Raw genomic sequence first — 21,080 nt, forward strand, 5'->3', positions numbered from 1 at the left:
CCACTGGAATATGTACACAGCGGTATATGATTACTTTTGGGTTGTTTTGTACTGCCAGCTGTTTGAAAGTGCTTATAAATACAGTTGAGTTGAGCAAAGAAAATGTTACCATAAAACTCATTTTTCTGCTTTATTGAACATCGTGTGTCTCGTGCGGTTCTTTAAATGTTGACTTCAGGTGACCTTCCCACCCCTGCACTTGATCCATTTATACATTTTTGTGCTTCATGTTGTATTTTTATGGCGAAACTCTTTCAGCGTTTACCGCCACATATCGGACAATAGAAATCAACGTATTTCACGCACAATTTCTCAGGTTGAAGATAAGAGCGCACTGAACTTGGGAAATATTCTGGCCCAAGTCAGCTTTGTTTGTCATAACCACAAAGGGGTCAGGTTTCTTTTCTACCTGTGCAGGTGAACGGGGAGTCTGGCTAAAAAGCTACATGAATGATGTGCTTCTGTGGTTTCAGTTGCCTATAAAAGGCTTTCAGGGGTGTAGGTTTATTTTTCAGGTTGTGCAGACAAAATCAATCCTGCAATGAAAAAAAAAAGTTTTAAGAGAATGTTTTACCCTGAAAGCGCTGTGTTGTTTCCACCTCCGACAAGTAAATACATTTTGGTGTGACCGTGTTCCAACCTAAATCAGTCTGTAAATCGCATTTCTTAATAATAATTGAAAACAATGTGATGCATTGTACAGATAGGTTGCCATAGAAATTGTATATTTCGTGTCAAGAGGGTCGGCCAGACGAGTGCAGGAGGTGGAGCACAGGCTGATTACTTCAGGTTGTAAAAAAAAAAAGGAAGAAGAAAGGAAAAGAAAAACGTAGTCCACGTTTACACAGCACTGCAGCAAACGGGGTGACAGCATTCTATCAGAGGTACGTCCTAAAATCCACCTGTTTTCTTCCTATGGTGGTCACCTTGATGTTACGTTTTTAATACTGTATGCCACGGCTAATTAGCCCCCCGTTGCTTCTTTTCAAGCATTTGAAGCAACGCGATGGACCGGCAGTACTTTAAATCTCATGTAAGTACACGTTGACCTTTCTTTTATCAGTTCGTGGCAACATGCTAGTTGTTTCTTCAGGTGGGATATGTTTAAACGCATTATAATTTCCCCCACATTAGCATGCTATTATTGAATTTAAAAACAAACATTTCGACTTGTTTGTCTTGCTTATTGTTTCTGGTTCGTTTTGAATATAATGCGAAATAGTGACAAGTTGTTTTTTTTTCTCACACAGACAATGTGTTGGGGCACCCTTGGAACTGTGCGGCCTTTCTCCGGTTTCCATCCGCAAAGAGATGTCATACAGATCCACGAAGCTGTGGAGAAGAAAGGTGAATCCTTCATTGTACTGTGTGGCGTTGTATCAAATCCTTCGGGAGACTTGTGCCTTCCATTTGGTTTGCCCAATAAACTTCCAACCCTTACGTGTTATTGCCGCAGATGCAGCCACTCTTGTGAGAATCCTGACAAATCGCAACAGTGCTCAGAGGCAGGACATTGCCAAAATATATAAAGAGACAACACAGCAGGTAAAGAAAAGCAAAAGTGCAGTTTTAAAATATTTCCAATGGTGCAATAATACTGAAGTCGAACCAGAGATGGTGTTCATTCATTCGGAACTTCTGTTTGCTCAGCAAACACCACTTAAATGTCCGCTTGACACACCTTTGTTTGATGAGAGTTTTACTGTTCTGCAGAAACAAGAATAATCTTTCAGAAGCATTCCGTTGTTCTATAGTAGCTTTTGAGTTACCACTAATTTTATATAAGGATATGCAAGAATGGCTTGCTTGGGCAGCTAACAGAAGATTGTCTTGGTTGTTTTCCTTTCCATTGGATGGGTGGACAGGTGGGCAAAACTAAACTGTGTACAAGCCATTGAAAAGTTAACTCTCATAACATGTCACCTTTAAAGCCTTTTTAATATCTAATGTGCTTGACAGGTTTTTATCTCAATATCCAAAGAGAGCGTTTTTCTGTCACAAACCCCTAAAATTATGTGTGGTGTACTGCAAGCTTCATATTTAAGTCCCATTATGTTTATGTTTTTGTTTTTACATCCTTCCAGCACAGTCTAAGATTCATTACCACAACCGGTCTTACAGACAAGATTATCCGCTCGTCAGTTTCAGGAGTCGGATGGAATAGAACTTTTTTTTTTAAATTCAATAACTGACTTCTCGAAATCCAACGCATCTCTGATTGAAAATAATGACTCTAATCCTTGTCTCTCTCTCCAACTGGGCTACTCCTTCAGAATTTGTTGAGATTTCCTCATCACTTATACTTCTTGATTTAATGCTTAATTTATTTGATACAGGAACTGATAGCTGGCATGAAAAGAGTTCTGTCTGGAGATCTGGAGGCTCTCATGCTGGAACTGATGATGCCTCCTCTGCAGCACGAAGCTTATCGCCTACACCAGGCCATGGTGGTGTGTGTGTGTGTTTTTTTGGGGGGGGGTCCCCTTGCCAGTCTTCCAAATATATAAATGCCATTGTGCTTCAAATTCTGTTGACAGTAAATTGCGCACGTGTGTGCAGGGTTTAGGCACAGACGAGGAAACACTCCTGGAGATTCTGTGTACAAGATCAAGCGAGAAGCTTCGGGGCATCAGTGCTGCCTATCAACAAAGTAAATTGCTTTGCTTGTGGATCGCAGCCATCAAATCAGCGACTTCATATTTTTCAGCTCAAAATTGTACCGGCGGTTCATTTATTTTTCCAGTGTATAAAAAGGACCTGGAGAAGGAAGCGAAAGGAGAAACCAGTGGAGACTTTGCTAAGCTCATCGTAGCTCTGATGAATGTAATATGCCTCCTTGTGTCTTTTATTCGTTTTTATTGAACATGAACACAAATGATGGCACCATTGCAAGCTGTGTAGCCCAAAATCTTGGGTGTTTTTTTAAAATTATAAGAACAGGGTGCATTTGTGTAACAAGACTACTGGTACAAATCTGAACTTTTAAAGGCAAATCTGAACTAAAACAGGGCAGATGGTGAAATAAATGTATTTGTAATTGCTTTTATAATGTTTTTTTTTTCTTCCCCTCCTGGTCCTTTAGAAAGAAGATGTCACTGGTTTTGTTCAAAAGGACATTGAGGTATTTTTTAAAAACTATTTTTATGTTATTGTAACCGCTTTTTGTTGCTAATACAAGTGACAACAAGCCATGCCAAAGACGCGATAATCGGGCAAAGCTATTCCCGATTCCACTGAAAAGAAGTTAAGCTTTATGCATTACACTGAATATTCCAACCTATCTGTCGAACCGAGATTTTGTGATTTCAGTCTCTCTCCGCGTCGCTCGACGAGAAAAAAGCCCAGGCGGCTCCCTGGATCGATATTCTCACCTCTCGAGATTCAAACCATCTTAACAAAGGTGAGGTATAAAATGTGAGCGGTTGAGTTTTGTTTTGCGATTGCTTTCCTTTCCGAGCGCCTTAAATGTGCCTGATTTGACAGTGTTTATGGGAATGGAGCTGGAGAGTGGACAGATTGTGATTCCCGCTCTGGAGAAAAGATTCTCCGGGGATATTCATCTGGGTTTGAGTGTTTTAGGTACCGTATTTTCTGTATAAGGCCTTTCGTCTTATAAGGCGCACCTTCGGTGAGTGGGCTATTTTGAAGCTGTTTTCATATATAGGGCACATAGCATTGTAAGACACAGAATAGAAGCTACGATAGTGGCTGCGGTTCCGCTATGCATCCACTACATGGTGCTATGCTAAAGAGAATACAATACAATACAGCTTTATTTATATCGAGCCTTCACAACCACTGCAGCTGTAACAAACAGCATTACAAAACAATAAATGAAAGTCAAAAGTTATGAAGACAATTGATTCGATAAAAAGGCACAAGGACCTCATGGGCTTGGCTCCTTCTTCCTTCGTTTAGTCGGTAATGAACTACGCTTTTGGTATTATGTTCATTTCTTAAATGGCTGCGCTGAGCTCACCAAGTAGTTGTCTTGTTTGTAGTTGTGTGTTGGCGAATGCACGTCAATTAGTGCCGGGCAGAACCATTTTAGGTTACAATTGGCTCCTGCTAATAATCACAACTAGATGGCATCGGAACAATCACAGGGAAACAACTCAATGGGGAATATAAAGAGACTAACACCATATATAAGGCGCATCGGATTATCGGGCGCACCGTCTGCATTTGAGAACGTGGAACCCTTTTAAGTGTGCCTTATGGTGCGGAAAATAGGGTACTTGTTGGTATATCATGTATATGAGCACTTGTTGTTTGTGTCGTAACAGTGGAGTGCATTCAAAACCCCGAGGTGTACCTTGCCAAGAGATTAACTGGCATGAAGGTAAGATGTTTTTATTTTTATTTAAAAATTTTTTGTCAATAATCGTGTCTTCTGAAGAAGGAAGTAAGGTTCCAACGGGGTTTGCTAACTCAAGCGTGGGAACCTTCTTGAATGGCGCAAATTGTGACCATTTCAAACAGTTCCCCGCTCTCGCCAGCAAGTGTGTGCAATAGCGCGCTGAATCTCGCCAGTGAGTGTATGCCTCCTAGCAGATATCCGGTCGTCTCCTTTTCTCTCATGAGCGAGTGCCAACTGCTTGCTTGCACTTGTGGAATCAGGCCAGAACATGGAGGAGCGGAGGGAAAAAAAAGACATGACAATAAACTAATTTAAACTCTTGCACGCTACACCAGATAGCCATCTATACATACAAGCACTTAAAATAAAATTGAATTTCCATATGCCTCTTTTGTCTCAAGTACGAGACTTCCTCATTTGTCCATTTTTTTAACTCTCCAATTGTTTAGCGTCGAGTGTCCCTCGCCAACTATTTTTTCCAAGCCTTTAAAAGCGACCTCAGTCCAACTGATCAATTCGTGTTCAGGGAATTTGGACATTGCCTTCTGCTTTCATTCATTCATCCTTCTGCTTTCACTTCCATAATTGTCAAAATATCATCATTCTTCTTTTTTTTTTTTTTTTACAGGCACCTGTAGTGCATGGCATCATGGTGTCCCACAGTGAGGAAGATCTACTTGGTATCAGAGTAGCCTTCCTTAAATTGACCGGCACTTCTCTCTACACAACCCTGCAGGTTAGTCGCCACCGCGTACAAACACGCACTCGGGCAACGACGAACACCGTATGGACAAACTGGCCAAGCCTCGGGCCGACTATAATCTCGGAGCAGTTCGGCTGAAGAAAGCAGATCTGGTGAAACAAAAAGAGGCAGGGCCGGTTTTAAAAGGACCGGATGAGATGTAAGGGGGGCAAATTGACAAAATTGAATATGAAACTCTAGTGCAAACTATTCATTGAAAATACCAAATTCCTTTTTTTTAGCGTGTACAGTATGAAGATGATATATATATATATTTTTTTTTTAAATTAAGATAAAAAAAATTTCTAAGTGTTCCAATTTCTCTCCAACCGAAAAATTTCAAGGGATATCATTTAGAAGCTCTGTTGGCCATCTGTCGATCCGAAGATTAAACCGAAGCGATGCATGAATTCCGATTTCAGGTTGACACACATTTGACGCAACTGACTTTGGTGTGTGATTCTGATTTGGTTTTAATTAGTAAATCTTCAGTATGGGTGATTTTATGAGTTTGTAATTAAAAAAAAAAAAAAAAGAATCAATATCTATTTCTCATAATACAAAAATACTTATCACGAGGCCTATATGTAATTTCTGCATTACAAATCATTTTAATATCAATGTTATTTCTTATCCTGGTGAAGTGCGTGTTTTTGTTAGAAGCTTTAGTCATCAAACGACAAAATGATACAAATACAAAAAATAAAATAAAACCGTGAAAAACGTTCCCCACCATACTCTGACATTTTTTTTTCCTTTTTTCTTTTGACACTGAAAATATTGAGTGTGGCTGTCCGAGTGTAACACACAGTAAAAAAAAAAAAAAATCAGCGATTATTTCATCTTTCTTTCCCGGGAAACGAGAAACCATGTGATTGGGTTCTTCGAGTCATTCAGGCAGATTTGGGGTTTTTTTTCTGTTCATGTGCAGACGACGGTCAGAAAGAGTGAGACCCCGAGCAGCAGCAGCGGCGGCAGCGAGTCAGCTCCTCCGCTTCCTCTATTGCACTCGGTGGTTGTTTGGATGGCCGTGGCGGTTGCAGGCGTCGTCGTCGTGACTGTAGAAGGCGTCGTCATCGTGACTGTAGAAGGTGGCGGCGCCGTCGTGGGGGTGGTGAAGGGATCTGGTGTGGTCATCACCGCGCTTGAAGGAGAAACGTTTGGAGTGGCGGTGGATAAAGGAGGGAGCGGTTCTGGCGTGGCCATCATTGTGGTGAGACCATTGGAGGTGGGGACCATTTGGTTGGTGGTTGCAGATGTGGCGGCGAAGGTTGAATAGCCCGTAGGCCTTTGGGCATCGGTGGTGATTCCAGTTAGGTTCTGGGTTGTTGCCGTTGTTCCTTGAGCCTGTTGAACAACGAAAGCACGTCAGTTCAACAAAATAAATTTTACAGGTCCTGAGTTAGGTACTTTGGAATAGCTGAATCTCCAACTATCCGGTACACAGAGAATGGTGTTATAAGAAAAATAAAAAGGCCTTTTGTTACTGAATCTGGAACGTAACAGATGCTTTTTTTTTTTTTTTTTAATAGAAGTTAGACTTTTATAAGCAATGCGGGACATAATGCAAAAAACACACTGAAGTTGGCGATCAGGTGACATAAATTCCAATAAGAGTGAGTGTCTTCCATTGCGGTACAGAGTTCAGCTTTATTTTTCGTACCAACAGTGGTCATGGGCCTTCCATCTTTATTTCTCCCCAAAATACAATTTAAAAAATTTGAGAAGAATAAAGAAAAAAAAAAAAGGCCAGCAGAAAAAAACTTAACCCCATTTTATTTTTTTTTACATTTTTTTCTAGGTTTTCAATTGGCTCAATTTGACCTGCAACATAACAGGCAGGTTCAACATAACCGCATTTTATTTTGACTTTATAGCTTCTCTCTTTACATTGTTTCATATTCCTATGACTCTTAACTTTCTAGATTTTTATATTTTTTTCTTTTTATACTTAAAAAAAAAAAAAACTTCAGTGATTAGTAATTACACAAAATATATGACCCAAAAAAAAAAAAAAGTCATACCTTTGCCGACGCCAGAAGTGCCACAATGCAAAGCCCCGCAAGCAAATTCATCATGACGATTGCCAAGAAGTTCAATGGAGATGATCCTAAAACGATCGCGTGACAGGAAGGTTCAATTTCTTCTTCTTCAGTACATCCGCTCGCTTTCTCTGACACTGACCGGGTGATGTCTCTTCTTGCTTTTATACAAAAGCGTCATCCACCTTTTTTGGTAGGAGGGTAGGATAGGAGGTAGGGTAGGAGTCCATTTATGGCTCACTTTTATGCGCCGACCTTGGTTCCAGGAAGTTGTGTGGAGAGGTGTCGATCAAATATCGTTTGACATTTGTTCTATATTGAATAAAACACTCCATACAATCGCTTTGCTTTAAAAAAAAAAAGAAACCATTTATTCCTCTGCATGTAGGGATTTCTATCGAAATGTAAATAGATTTTTCTTCCCTCTATTTGCTGGGTTAAATTTAAATGTCCTGACCGTTTCCTCTTGCTGCATGTCACGTGTCAAGGCAATAGGGATACAGTCATGTTCAACAAAGGAAGTTGTGAGATTATTTAGAAAGAGAATTAAAAAAAAAAAATCTTTGGCCGCTTATGGCGGATAATTGACAGACTGGTTTTAATATCATGTCGCTGTACAATCTTAGATTTGTATCAGTTTGTGATAGCCTCAAGCCCAGTTTTCATCAGGCGACCATTTTATTTATTTTTTAATGGTTAAAAAAAAAAAAGCACTGTACCATGTTTGCTACTGAGTTGCCTTAAGTACCAAAAGAGTGAGCCCAGACAAACTCAAATCCATTTTTTAATGAAAAGAAAATCGTTATCGTGATAATACGGAATCAGTGAAAAGAACGCAAAAAGTGCCATTTCTCAAATTTGTTCCTTGTCATAAAAAGCCACATTCTCTGCGATATATTACAAAAGCATTTCAAATGCGCACAACTTGTGGTCATTATGTCGTTGCGTTTGCGAAATGAGTAAACAAACGCTTCTCTGACATTTTAATCACGTGTGCTTCTGATTTAGGCAGGGGAGTTTCTTGGGCCACGCTGACCAAACGAGATCCAAAAAAAATTTGATTGGAAAAAAAGAATGATTGTCAAATATACACAATGTAGTCACTGTTTTGCTATATCAACACGACTCTTTGTGAATAGTCGCGAACGACTAAATCAAGCTTGGTGGCCAGTTTGTTTTGCTCAAAGTTACTTCAGCAGTTGGAACTGGAAATCAAACACTGGCTTTCCTGTTAGGTTCAATTTTTTTTAATTTTTTTTTTTTTAACATGGTTCCTCCTTTTGTTGGCGGTGCCCCCCTGGGCACTGTGCACCCCCTGGCCACACGTTGCTCTGCTGCTACCGTTTGTGTCTTTTCGTGAGAACGTGCTATGAACTAGTGGGAGGGAAAAAAACCCCCAACAAAAAAAAAAACACTTTTTGGTTCTGTTTGGTCAAAAACCAGAAGTGGTGTAAATAATTATTTAAATATTACAAGATCAATATTTGGCGGCTCTCAAGTTGAAGGGGAAGTAGTTGCAGGTTTCAGGCTGTTGTGTTAAGTGATGTCCTAAATCGTGGTCATTTTATTCCTGACAAGCTTATTCTTGTAATAACAATTACAACCTTTTTTCTTTTCTTTTTTTTTTTTTTTTAGTGACGCCTTTGTACTGATGGATTTTGCTTCCAAAAAAATTTTTTTTTTTTTTTTAAACGTTTTTAGAATTATTCAATGTTCAATTCAATTCGAGTGTCCGTTGTTTATACTAAATGCAAGTGACGGTGTTTGACAAGAGTTCACGGCGTGATTCACGTGCACCGTTTTTATGTACTTGGCTACATTTTCATGTTTGTTTTTTCACAGTTCTTTTCCTCTTCCTTGAAGCAATAATGTCACTGTTGCATTTTACAACCTTGGGAATCGTATTTAAAATGGTCCTATCAGTTTATCAGGTGACAGATGACACATGAGAGCATCTGAGCAGGAACAAATTGTCCTACTGTACTGCTTGAGCCATATCTAGCTTCAGATTTTTTTTAAATTTTATTATTATTATTTTTTAATGTGCTAACCTCGTTGTGATTAATATATGTAGCTGAGAGGCAAAATGCCCGAAACACACACAATCCAATGAGCAGACCGGCGGAGGCCTCTGTGATTAATCCCAAATAAAGTTCAGCTGTTCTAATAAAGTTTTCCTGCCGTTCGTTACCTGTAGTTGCTGCACCTCCTTCGACATTTGTCTCAGCCTCTTGGCAGGCTCGCTGACCCGAGTTCTGAAATGTCATTCTTCTTTTTGATCGCCTTTTATTTAAAACCACGAAATCAAACATAGGCCTAAAATAATGGAACGGCATTGACGAGCACAAAAACCTAACGGGCTAAACATGACAAAACAAAATCCAATCAAAATGAACCCCCCCCCCCCCCAAAAAAAAAATCCATATCATGACAGAATAATATAATGTTCCAAAGACATGAGTTCAACTTGTTTAAGCACAACCACTTATTTGTACACCGTGAATGACGCAAAACAAAATTTTAATGTTGTTGCTGTGATCGAACAAAGACACCAAGGCACAAATAACGCATTTTACAGTATTACGTTGTCATTACGTTTGTCCGGCGTGTCTCACAGGCTACGCGTTGCAGATCAGAAAGGAGATGCCACACACCAGCATTGGACTACATACGCCAAACAAAGAAGTAGTCCCTGCTTTTAATGTTGTGTCCGAAGGTCTGACAGAGGAGGTCCCACTCGGGGATGCTGCCGGAGTTGGGCTCGAGTCGGTTTCGGAGGATGCCGTGGGCCGCCTTGACGCGGTGGCGATGGCTGATACTGCGACGGTGGACAACGGTGAGGGTGAGGCTGCACTTGATGTCGAGGAGCTGAGCGGCATCGGCGTGATCGCTGTCGGCCGCGAGGAACTTGGGCCTTGGCTCTTCTCGGTGGGGCTTTTGTCGCTTGTACATGAGGTACACGCAGTCGCTGCTTGCCCCTGCAAAAGAATCATTTTCATCTGAATTTATCTGTACAACTCGGGTCAATTTAATATTATTTTTGAAAAGGGATAATATCGACCAATGTAATCGATCATACAATTAATCGGTTGAGCCCCGGTTCGTATTCATAAAAATTCCGAATCAACCAAACCATTGTTGAAAACAACGCAGCTGCAAACTGATCAATTTTTTTTTTTAAATGGGCGTTTGATGATACCCGCCGGCGATTGAAAGTTTCCTCCCTTTGTTCTGTCCGTGTCACTTGACGTTCGACCATTTCCCGTTCGTGTGAAGCCGTCAGATAAAATGTGGCGGAATTGTTCCAGAGGCAAATCATTCACGCTCACATCATGCAAACGATTAAGCACCTGCTGTTCCAGCTGGTGACGTGAGGCATGAACACATGAACCACACTTTTGCATATTGCACGGCGGAAGAAAAAAAACGCGCAGGCACGAACTTTGTCATGTATTTACTGATTTGCTATTTTATTTGTCTAGAATAAAATTACAGTACTTAAGTATGACTTGAAATACAGAGACCTGCAATGGGATTGAAAAAAAAAAAGAAAATTGGGACTAATTGCTCACATGACTGAATTGCACATTCTTCATATGGCTGCTGTCCAAATAAACGCATGAATTTCAAAAGTACTTTTTTTTTCTTCAAATGTTAAAAAAAAAATCTTAATGATGATTCAAATCTATTCTGCCACATACATCTTAATGACAGAGACTCTCCACGCTTTGCTTTCGAACCACTGCTAATACATCTGTCATGTTGAAATGCCGTTTGTTGGCGATTACGATTTTGAATTGCAGCGACGCTATTGTGGCCTACCGGTCGGTCACTCGTGAAAGCGACTTGTTCGGTTTTGTCACTCAGTGAGTGGCGGGCCTAAGAGGAGCTACTAAAAACTGCAATGTCATTTGTGAGATTTGACGTGCTCTTTGTCATCCCGAAATTATGCATGATTCTGAACCAGTGTTCTGTGAAAGATTAGTGTGAATGAGATCATCTTTCCTAGCCCAGGAAATTATTACATTTCACTTCATTGTTCCATCGGGGTTTTTTTCTCAACAACAAAAAAAAAAGTATATCTTTATCAGGCTAACAGAGTGACAGGCAAAACAATTTCATGCCGTTTCATTAGATGGCAGAAAATTATGTACCATCTTGACTTGTTTGCCCACTTTGACTTTTTTTTGGTCTAAATTATATTAGTGACCACACATGTAATAATAATCATGCGCGTGTTTTGCTAAAAGGTCAGCCAAGTGCTCTTACCTCAGTGGAGCTTATGGCCGTGAAGATCAACCATATGGAGAGGGCAAACTTTACTGTTTTCTCCATTGTCGTCTCCTTCTCCCAAAAAGTCTGACCCCAGCTTTGTGCTGCTCTTTTTATACCGCTCTAATTTGCACCGATCGTGATAAGAGATATCCGTCAGGGGCTGGCGAGAAGAGAGAGATCCTGCACTTCATTCTCAACATGGAGAAAGAAGATAATAATCATTTGTGTTTTTTTCCCCCTGTGTATAAAACAACAGCATACTTAAATTCAGCGAATATATTTGAGTTAGTGAGGCGAAGCAAAGCCGAAACATGGGCACCGGGAGAGGGGAGCCGCGCCGCGGAGAGCCACCTCACAACCAATGTCACGCCGGTCTGCCCCCCCCCCATGCCTTCGCTTCAAACCAAGTGTTGCAGCTCTGAAAAAGGAGGAGAGCTGTAGTGTCGGTTTTTAGAACGTATAGTTTATTCATGTTTTTCACAATATCAGCCCATACAGACACGTCGTTCTCCGTCTCCGTGTCTTCTCTTCTGTCGTTCGACTCGAGTGACGTTCAAGGACCGCCTCCGAAAAACGTAATTAACGATAACTTCAATGACACGAAGAAAATCGAAAATAATCCACCAGAACAGAAAATCAAGTGAGGAAATCGCAAAATAAATTCTTTGGGGGGTTTGTAAATACACAACAGTACTCGGTAGCTCCTTCAGCCAGAGACTGTTACACCCGCGCCGCAAGAAGGAGAGATACCGCCGCTCGTTCCTACCGACTGCTGTCATCCTGCTGAATATAAATAAATAAATAAATAATAATAATTAAATGATGTGAAAACAATTGTAAATAGCACTGCGACTTATCCATATTTGTATTTATATTGCACTTAATTGAACGGTGTTTGTGTGGGACAAATAAAGGATATCTTAATCTTAAATAACATTTAACAAGACAGTCCAATCTCCTACACAAGTACGGCTACTCGATTAAAGGAGGGTGCGAACCCGGGCGGTGTCGGAAACATGTAAACAAACACGGATTATTTGTCGGTGCAGCAAGTGTTTAGACTATGGATGCAAGGGATGACGTTGCAGCACTTAACAGGTATGCCTGCCGGACGAGAGGTGCCATCCTTGATTCAACCGTAGACGCTTGAGTGTCATGCAAAGCGGGATAAATCGACGTTCCCAATCAGATTTCTCAAAGTTGATCTCATTTGAAAGTAGAGTGTGAAACAGGTGGGAAACCCAAAGCCATTTTTTTTTGTTAGGCAATGGGAGAACATTAACATCTGTGATCATTAAATTAGTGCTCAGTGATAAATAAGCGTATTCACTCACGCAAAACTGTGGGAAACATCGCTGCGGTCTTTTCAGGTGGAATTCAAAGCTGTTCCGAAGGTGACCTTTGGGCGGCAGTAGTGCGCTTTTGCCTCATATACTGTGCTTGAAACATCCCAGAAGTAGAATATGAATGGGTTCCGTCCATAAAGACTTTTTTTGTTTTTGTCCAGCCAAAGATAAATACGTCATTAACGCAAAGAGAATTTGGAGCCAAAGGACATCGTAAGTCACGGTATGCAATGTCTCTATCCTTCCGTACGCTAGTTATCACCACGTCTCGCATGCTTAAACGTTACCCTTTGTTTGGGAATTGATCGCATGGTAGCCTCAGAGCCAAGCAATCAAAATACTCTTTGACTAGCGTCTGTCTTCCGCCGTTAAAATTGAACGGTTATTTAATTTCTGTAATTAAGAAAAAGAAGACTCATATAGATGATATTGTGATTATTTCTCTCTCTCTGCTTCGCGTAGTGATGGCAGCATCAATGCCACAGAAAACGGGCATGACAGGGATTCCCACTCAGCAACAGCCCCCTCACATGCCCCCCAGTGGCTCCCTGTCCGCAGGTCAACAGGCAATGCCCCCCCAGGGTGCCCTCCGAGAGATCTCCCCTGTGTTCCTCTGTCGGATTGGACAGGAAACCGTCCAGGACATTGTCACTCGCACCATGGAGATCTTCCAAATCACACGAGCAACGCAAGTAAGAAAGAAAGAAAGACACCAAGTTGGAGCTTTGAAATTCGCTTTACCTTATTCCCAAAATTCTCTTGCAGGGGTCCTTATCCCTCATGAATAGCAGACAGTGTTTATATATTGGACTATAAGTTCACTCATCAGTTGTTTTAACTTCGGAGTGTCAAAAAGACAAAATACATTTATATGACACTATATTTTGTGGACAGTTAACCTTGGGTTTAGTCACTTTCATTTTCACTGTGATCAAAATATGCACAGTGATGGAGCGAAAATCAAGCGAAACATCACACGTCTGTCCGTCCATCCTCTCGGTTTCAGCTTCCCAATGGTGTGACTCAGAGCCAGGCAATGTACCAGGACCGCTTCGGAAAACTCCAGGAACACTTGAGGCAGCTCGCCCTGCTCTTCCGTAAACTTCGCCTGCTGTACGAACGCTGCGTGGAGATGACCGCTGACCTGCAGGAGGGGCCGGCGGAGGTTGGAAAAAACGAGCTTTACTTTTTTCCGGCTAAAAACGCCTTACTATATATACATGGTCGTTTTTTTTCAGCTAAAAGCGCCTTACTATACATGGTAATTTTTTCCGGCTGAAAACGCCTTACTATATTATACATGGTCTGTTTTTTTTTCGGTTAAAAAACACCTTCCGATACATGGTCGTTTTTTTTTTGGGCTAAAAACGCCTTACTGTACATGGTCATTTTTTTCAGCTAAAAACGCCTTACTATACATCAAAATGCGTTTGTTACTTGGTCGTTGGGTATTGTGCACAGAAAGAGGCTTTATACGCTGTCCATGTATATTTTCTCAGCTCGTGCCCTATGTTGGGGAAGAGCTGGTCAACGTCAGAGTGGAGCCTTGTAGTCCTTCAGTCCACCAGGAGCGAAAAGAAGTCCTTGAGGTAAATTATACATGTAATAATTCCAGGACAGATTGTAACTGTAAGATAGTTGGAAATTAAGGGCTGAATGGGCGATTTAAATAACTAAAATATTTCTCCGTGATGCATCGCGGAGTCTTAAGCAAATTCCAATCCTCTCAATTTGTTTTTCCATCAAGCTCCACTTGAATGGCCATACATGCTTTGCACGAATAGCCCCTATATATTTTGAGGAGAGCCCGGATGCCGCTGTTTATTTCATCAATAACAGCGAAGCCTAATTCCGATCTATTGTCGCTCAAATGTTTTCAAGAACCCTCCCAACTCCACATTGTGGGACTCACGAGGGATCTTAGCTCATTGACAATGGCCAATTTGTTCTTGCCATGATTTTCGCGGCCCAAGTACCTGAACCCTATTTGAGAATGCGCCGTTGAATCAAAATCGACTTTGTCCTTGTTCCCATTAAAGCTGCGCGTTTGACTGACCTGAACTCCTCGTCCCCGTTTGCAGAGAGTACGTCAAAAGAACCACGAGATGAAGGTTCTTATGGATCAGATGAGGAATTTGCTGTGGGACGTCAATGCCATGTTGACACTGAGAAAGTGATCAATCCCGATGGACAGACCGGGAGAGTATTTGCAGAGTGATCAGCTTTTGCAAAGTAATTGATCTTTACCTCTCAAAGCCACAAGATGGCAGCAAAGGTTTTATTTTTTTTTTAGGGTGGAGGGGGGGGGGGGTTACGGGTGACTCTCAATTCACTTCAACGGAGTTCCTTGAGGTAGCCTGTTGGTCGACTGGTTAGCGTGCTGGCTGCAGAGGTGCAGGGTTCAATTCCGGTACAGTACATCTCAGGTGTGTATGTGCATGCGTTAAATGAGTCTTCCTCAAAGTGGGCCCTTGTTGTTCAGGTTTGCTTGCCTGTGAATGTAATTTTGTCAACTGGGCCATATGTGTTTTGTACCAAGTCAAAATGTTTTTTCTCATTAAAACTACGGGAAAAAAAAGAAGTCCTTCAACTGACTGCTGTTTTGTTTGCTGTCACGCTGAACTGCGAAGGGGGGCAGAAAAAAAACGGAGCTTCAGGAAACACCACAACAAAGTGCAAATCATTTATGTCTTAGCTTACATTTTGCCAGTCACATTGTCCGTTTTTCCTCGGCTCTCGCTCAGGAATGCTGAGAAGAGAACATGGCACCGCTAACCCACCTTCCTTCCCATTCATGCACAGCGACACCACTTGCAACCGAGGGTTCTTCAAGTACTTCGATGAAGACTGACACCTCATCGACAGGGTGGCTATTTTATTTTTATTTTTTTTTACGGCTTGAAGGGGTTAGAATTCACGTTGCACTTAACAGGACTTGATCCATAGGGCACCGGGGTCTGTCCGATTGTCCATATGACAGCTGACACGAGTCCCTCTGATCCCTCTCAGCTGGACAGACTTTGGTCGGTGTCCTCCAAAAGCCCGCCGCTATGGACCGGCTCTCTGGTCAGTTACATCATTCCTTCTCAAGGTCTTTATATTTCTTACGGAGGACTGACACTTGATCTTTGAAGAGCACGGGGTCCAGGCGGAATTGGCAGTGGACCAGAGGAAACAAGCTGAAGCTAAAAACGCCTTACTATACATGGTTGTTTTTTTTTCAGCTAAAAACGCCTTACTCTACGTGGTCGTTTTTTTCAGCTAAAAAACGCCTTACTATACATGGTCGCTTTTTTCGGCTGAAAACGCCTTACTGTACTTTTTTTTTTAGCCGAAAAAAACGACCATGAATAGTAAGTCGTTTTTAGCTGGAAAAAAATCACCATGTCCAGTAAGGCGTTTTCAGCCGAAAAAAACGACCATGTATAGAAAGGCATTTTTAGCAGAAAAAAAGACCATGTATAGTAAGGCGTTTTCAGCCGAAAAAAAACGACCATGTACAGTATAGTACGGCGTTTTTAGCCGAAAAAAACGACCATGTTAAGCAAGGAATTTTTAGCCGAAAAAAAACGACCATGTATAGTAAGGCGTTTTTAGCCGAAAAAAACGACATAGTATAGTAAGGGGTTTTTACCCCGAAAAAAACGACATAGTATAGTAAGGCATTTTTAGCCGAAAAAAACAACATAGTATAGTAAGGCGTTTTTAGCCCGAAAAAAACGACATAGTATAGTAAGGCGTTTTTAGCCGAAAAAAAAAACGACATAGTATAGTAAGGCGTTTTTACCCCGAAAAAAAACGACATAGTATAGTAAGGCGTTTTTAGCCGAAAAAAACAACATAGTATAGTAAGGCGTTTTTAGCCCGAAAAAAACGACATAGTATAGTAATGCATTTTTAGCCGAAAAAAAACAACATAGTATAGTAAGTCGTTTTTACCCCGAAAAAAAACGACATAGTATAGTAAGGCGTTTTTAGCCGAAAAAAACAACATAGTATAGTAAGGCGTTTTTAGCCGAAAAAAACCAACATAGTATAGTAAGGCGTTTTTAGCCCGAAAAAAACGACATAGTATAGTAAGGCGTTTTTAGCCCGAAAAAAACGACATAGTATAGTAAGGCGTTTTTACCCCGAAAAAAACGACATAGTATAGTAAGGCGTTTTTAGCCCGAAAAAAACGACATAGTATAGTAAGGCGTTTTTAGCCGAAAAAACCCCGACATAGTATAGTAAGGCGTTTTTAGACGAAAAAAAAACAATATAGTATAGTAAGGCGTTTTTACCCCGAAAAAAACGACATAGTATAGTAAGGCGTTTTTAGACGAAAAAAACGACAATATGTCGTACTGGAGAGGCACACGCGCCGGCTTTCGGTCCAGGCTCCCTGGGTTCAAACCCCGCTCAGTCAAATGTGAAAATAAAATACACCAAACACTTTGCTTTTTTTTTTTTTTTGGAAACTCTCCCTAGTGAATGCCTAATACGCCAATAGTGCAGGGCAAGTCGCAGTCACTGGTGGTGTAGGGGTACACATGCAGGTGTTCGGTCCAGACAACCCCGGTTCGAACCCCGCTTGGTGATGTGTGAAAATACAACACCAAACACTTTTTCTTAACTGGCAACCCTCCATAGTGCATGCCAAATACATCTAGCGTTCAGGTCAAGTCACAGTGACTGGCAGTGTAGGGGTACACATGCAGGTGTTCGGTCCAGACAACCCCGGTTCGAACCCCGCTTGGTGATGTGTGAAAATACAACACCAAACACTTTTTCTTCTTAACTGGCAACCCTCCATAGTGCATGCCAAATACACCTATCGTTCAGGACAAGTCACAGTGACTGGCAGTGTAGAGGTACACATGCAGGTGTTCGGTGCAGGTAACCCCGGTTCAACTGTCCGTTTTTTTCGGGCTAAAAACGCCTTACTATACTATGTCGTTTTTTCGGGCTAAAAACGCCTTACTATATACTATGTCGTTTTTTCGGGCGAAAAAACGCCTTACTATACTATGTCGTATTTTTCGGCTAAAAACGCCTTACTATAAACGATGTCGTTTTTTTCGGGCTAAAAACGCCTTACTATACTATGTCGTTTTTTTCGGCTAAAACGCCTTACTTTACTATGTCGTTTTTTCGGGTGAAAAACGCCTTCCTATACTATGTCGTTTTTTCGGGCTAAAAAACGCCTTACTATATATACTATGTCCTTTTTTTCGGCTAAAAACGCCTTAGTATACATGGTCGGTTTTTTTTCGTCTAAAAACGCCTTACTATATATACATCGTCGTTTTTTTCGGCTAAAAACGCCTTACTATACATGGTCGTTTTTTTCGCCTAAAAACGCCTTACTATACATGGCTGTTTTTTTCGGCTAAAAACGCCTTACTATACATGGTCGTTTTTTTCGGCTAAAAACGCCCTACTATATACATGGTCGTTTTTTTCGGCTAAAAACGCCTTACTATACATGGTCGTTTTTTTTCGTCTAAAAACGCCTTACTATATACATGGTCGCTTTTTTCGGCTAAACACGCCTTACTATACATGGTCATTTTTTTCCAGCGAGAAACGCCTTACTATACATGGGTGTTTTTTTCGGCTAAAAGAGCCTTTGTCCTTCCCTTGTTCCCATTAAAGCTGCGCGTTTGACTGACCTGAACTCCTCGTCCCCGTTTGCAGAGAGTATGTCAAAAGAACCACAAGATGAAGGTTCTTATGGATCAGATGAGGAACTTGCTGTGGGACGTCAATGCCATGTTGACACTGAGGAAGTGATCAATCCTGATGGACAGACCGGGAGAGTATTTGCAGGGTGATCAGTTTTGCAAAGTAATTTATCTTTACCTCTCAAAGCCACAAGATGGCAGCAACGTTTTTTTTTTAGGTGGGGGGAGGGGGTGACGGGTGACTCAATTCACTTCAACGGAGTTCCTTGAGGCAGCCTGTTTGTTGACTGGTTAGCGTGCTGGCTGCAGAGGTGCCCTTGTTGTTCAGGTTTGCTTGCCTGTGAATGTAATTTTGTCAACTGGGCCATATGTGTTTTGTACCAAGTCAAAATGTTTTTTCTCATTAAAACTATGGGGGAAAAAAAGAAGTCCTTCAACTGACTGCTGTTTTGTTTGCTGTCACGCTGAACTGCGAAGGGGGGCAGAAAAAAAACAGAGCTTCAGGAAACACCACAACAAAGTGCAAATCATTTTATGTCTTAGTTTACATTTTGCCAGTCACATTGTCCGTTTTTCCTCAGCTCTCGCTGAGAAGAGAACATGGCACCGCTAACCCACCTTCCTTCCCATTCATGCACAGCGACACCACTTGCAACCGAGGGTTCTTCAAGTGCTTCGATGAAGACTGACACCTCATCGACAGGGTGGCTATTTTTTAATTTTTTTTATAGCTGGAAAGGGTTAGAGTTCACGTTGCACTTAACAGGACTTGATCCACAGCCCACCGGGGTCTGTCCGATTGTCCATATGACAGCTTACACGAGTCCCTCTGATCCCTCTCAGCTGGACAGACTTTGGTCGGTGTCCTTCAAAAGCCCGCCGCTATGGACCGGCTCTCTGGTCAGTCACATCATGCCTTCTCGAGGTCTTTATATTTCTTACGGAAGACTGACACTTGATCTTTGAACAGCACAGGGTCCAGGCGGAATTGGGAGTGGACCAGAGGCATGTAGCCAAACCAGTTGGCAAAGGTGTTGATACACTCCTGGCGCTGGTTGAAATGCTCCGGGTTGGCCCAAGGGACATTTTTTGTGGCCTAGTGAGTAAAAAAATAAGACTGATTAAACCATCACGTACTTGCCCATGTTTGATTTAGATATTCGAGTGAGCACCATCAATAAATCCGTGGCGACTTACTACCTGCGGGCTCGGCAACTCCTTGTATTGTTTCCTTTGAGCCACTTTGATGGGCGGCAGGCGGGTGACAGCGGAAACCAGGAAATTCATCAGGATGTCCTCGCAGTTGGACGTATGATCCACAATGGTTCTCAAAGACTGAGGCAGGTAGTGCGAGAACAGGTAGTGGTAGTATCTGTGCAGATGGCATATATTTCAGCATTATCGACCAATATTGGGTGGACAAAGTACAGTACAGTAAAACATGCATCAAGATGCTAGACGGTACCAGAACATTCAGATTTATTTATTTCTTTTATGATGATTATTTTTTGCTGAATGCGTAATTTGTTTTGAAGATACGTTGAAAGATTGACGCTGGTGGGAAACGTTTTTGAATGAATGCCAGTAATATGCTATGGACAACTTTTTGTCGGAAAGCATCGTGGTGCTCAATCGTTGCCATGGCAACAACCTAAACATAATACCAGTTAGCGCTTACACGGGTGCATACACTTGAAAATATTCTTTTCTGTAGCGTTTTCAAGGTCTGCAAAGTGCTGGAATTTTGGATCAAGTGCTTTTAAAGTGCTCGAAATTGTAGGCACTTATGATAGAAAAAAAAAGCTATTTGACGAGAGATTTGATTGTTAGATGGAAAATAAAAGTGCCAAACTTTACAGAAAACATACTGTATCTCTAATCTTCCTCTGCTGTTTTGAAAAAAAGTACATGTAAATGAGAGTGTCGCCTTGTTGTCGTCTCCCGTCGGGTGTTTTTCAAACTTTTTACGCCCCAAGGTAGCATGCAGCTAAAGGAGCGGCGTACGCCAAATTTTTCATCAAAATTGAGACAGCGAGAAAAATAAATAAATATTTTTGACTTAAATAATGATTAAATTAAAATGTATGAAATGTCTAACATTGTGCCTAAAATGTGTTTTAAAAACAGCTCTTGAGATGAAAAGCAAATTATTGTACTTACACAACAAATGAGACTTTTTTTTTTAAGGTCCAATTATGCCAAGTTTGATTAAATTCTTTCACCTACCACTAGGGGCCACCAAACAGCCCCCAAGGACCACATGACTAACTAACCTGCAGGCCTGTTCTAAAAATAGCAGATCATTGATGGGACACTGTGGTTTTCTCGGGACGCTATAGAAGTGAGCATTTGAAAGAAAAATTACAAATATTTTTATTTTATTGCACAGCAGTGTCTCGGAAACTTCACAGTTTTTTTTTAAATTACATATTGACATGCTTTACCTGTGGTAGAAGGCAGCCCCGGTCAGGACTATTGAATAGTCATTGGTCCATTTGGAGGTATAGCCCCAAGCGTGCTTCAAAGGATCCCAAAAGTGACTCCGAGGAGGATACCCGACGATCCGATCTGGGAAGCTCCGCCACACCAGGAAGGCAAAGTTCACCTACAAGCACGTGGCCGGTTCAAGCGCTACTTCACGTTATGTGG

General features: G+C 41.4%; 4 protein-coding genes across 12 annotated transcripts in view; 2 read left to right on the forward strand and 2 right to left on the reverse strand.

Moving 5' to 3' along the window:
- Positions 1-781: 781 nt before the first annotated feature.
- On the forward strand, positions 782-10,776 carry anxa14 (annexin A14). 4 transcript variants are annotated; one of them, XM_086137277.1, is made up of 14 exons: positions 782-884; positions 991-1,033; positions 1,251-1,347; positions 1,457-1,545; positions 2,337-2,456; positions 2,560-2,650; positions 2,744-2,823; positions 3,083-3,121; positions 3,310-3,400; positions 3,484-3,579; positions 4,287-4,342; positions 4,989-5,095; positions 5,434-5,524; positions 9,861-10,776. In XM_086137277.1, the coding sequence occupies exons 2-13, from the start codon at positions 1,007-1,009 to the stop codon at positions 5,492-5,494; spliced, it is 954 nt and encodes a 317-aa protein (XP_085993403.1). In that variant the 5' UTR covers positions 782-884; positions 991-1,006; the 3' UTR covers positions 5,495-5,524; positions 9,861-10,776. The 4 variants fall into 4 exon arrangements, with proteins under 4 accessions (XP_085993403.1, XP_085993405.1, XP_085993402.1 ...); XM_086137279.1 differs by lacking the exon at positions 5,434-5,524 and having other exon boundaries at positions 4,989-5,096; XM_086137276.1 differs by lacking the exon at positions 9,861-10,776 and having other exon boundaries at positions 5,434-5,839.
- Positions 5,941-7,268, reverse strand: LOC147190872 (uncharacterized). The gene is made up of 2 exons (XM_086137281.1): positions 7,127-7,268; positions 5,941-6,449 (listed from the first exon to the last, which is right to left on the reverse strand). The coding sequence occupies exons 1-2, from the start codon at positions 7,178-7,180 to the stop codon at positions 6,024-6,026; spliced, it is 480 nt and encodes a 159-aa protein (XP_085993407.1). The 5' UTR covers positions 7,181-7,268; the 3' UTR covers positions 5,941-6,023.
- Positions 10,777-12,411: 1,635 nt separating the features above from the next.
- LOC147190873 (mediator of RNA polymerase II transcription subunit 30) lies at positions 12,412-15,346 on the forward strand. 3 transcript variants are annotated; one of them, XM_086136798.1, is made up of 5 exons: positions 12,412-12,978; positions 13,228-13,457; positions 13,772-13,930; positions 14,265-14,354; positions 14,847-15,346. In XM_086136798.1, exons 2-5 carry the CDS (start codon positions 13,230-13,232, stop codon positions 14,940-14,942), a joined length of 573 nt encoding a protein of 190 aa, XP_085992924.1. In that variant the 5' UTR covers positions 12,412-12,978; positions 13,228-13,229; the 3' UTR covers positions 14,943-15,346. The 3 variants fall into 3 exon arrangements, with proteins under 3 accessions (XP_085992924.1, XP_085992925.1, XP_085992923.1); XM_086136799.1 differs by having other exon boundaries at positions 12,413-12,988; positions 14,805-14,950; XM_086136797.1 differs by having other exon boundaries at positions 12,417-12,988.
- Positions 15,347-18,947: 3,601 nt separating this feature from the next.
- ext1c (exostoses (multiple) 1c) overlaps positions 18,948-21,080 on the reverse strand; it is a 51,157-nt gene continuing 49,024 nt past the window's right edge. For 3 of the 4 annotated variants that reach the window (XM_086136315.1, XM_086136313.1, XM_086136314.1), the window contains exons 10-12: positions 20,876-21,036; positions 19,629-19,803; positions 18,948-19,527 (exon numbers count right to left, since the gene is read on the reverse strand). In XM_086136315.1, the coding sequence (XP_085992441.1) occupies positions 19,342-19,527; positions 19,629-19,803; positions 20,876-21,036 (522 nt within the window). In that variant the 3' untranslated portion in view covers positions 18,948-19,341. The remainder of the gene's footprint in view (positions 19,528-19,628; positions 19,804-20,875; positions 21,037-21,080) is intronic. The other variant, XM_086136316.1, reaches the window with a different exon arrangement.

The sequence above is a fragment of the Hippocampus guttulatus genome, chromosome 18 (assembly GCF_054856545.1).
Source record: "Hippocampus guttulatus isolate MCC_2025c chromosome 18, RoL_Hgut_1.0, whole genome shotgun sequence".
Lineage (NCBI taxonomy): Eukaryota > Metazoa > Chordata > Actinopteri > Syngnathiformes > Syngnathidae > Hippocampus > Hippocampus guttulatus.

Bases quoted from the DNA above. Each gene is read 5' to 3' on its own strand.
- anxa14 (XM_086137277.1), top strand. From the start codon at position 1,007: ATGGACCGGCAGTACTTTAAATCTCAT. The intron at 2,457-2,559 runs GTGTGTGTTTTT...ACGTGTGTGCAG, and splicing joins ACCAGGCCATGGTGGTGTGT to GGTTTAGGCACAGACGAGGA. The intron at 5,096-5,433 runs GGTTAGTCGCCA...TTCTCTCCAACC, and splicing joins TCTCTCTACACAACCCTGCA to GAAAAATTTCAAGGGATATC.
- LOC147190872 (XM_086137281.1), bottom strand. From the start codon at position 7,180: ATGATGAATTTGCTTGCGGGGCTTTGCATTGTGGCACTTCTGGCGTCG. The intron at 6,450-7,126 runs GTATGACTTTTT...GTTGTTCAACAG, and splicing joins CACTTCTGGCGTCGGCAAAG to GCTCAAGGAACAACGGCAAC.
- LOC147190873 (XM_086136798.1), top strand. From the start codon at position 13,230: ATGGCAGCATCAATGCCACAGAAAACGGGCATGACAGGGATTCCCACT. The intron at 13,458-13,771 runs GTAAGAAAGAAA...TCTCGGTTTCAG, and splicing joins AAATCACACGAGCAACGCAA to CTTCCCAATGGTGTGACTCA. The intron at 14,355-14,846 runs GTAAATTATACA...CCCCGTTTGCAG, and splicing joins AGCGAAAAGAAGTCCTTGAG to AGAGTACGTCAAAAGAACCA.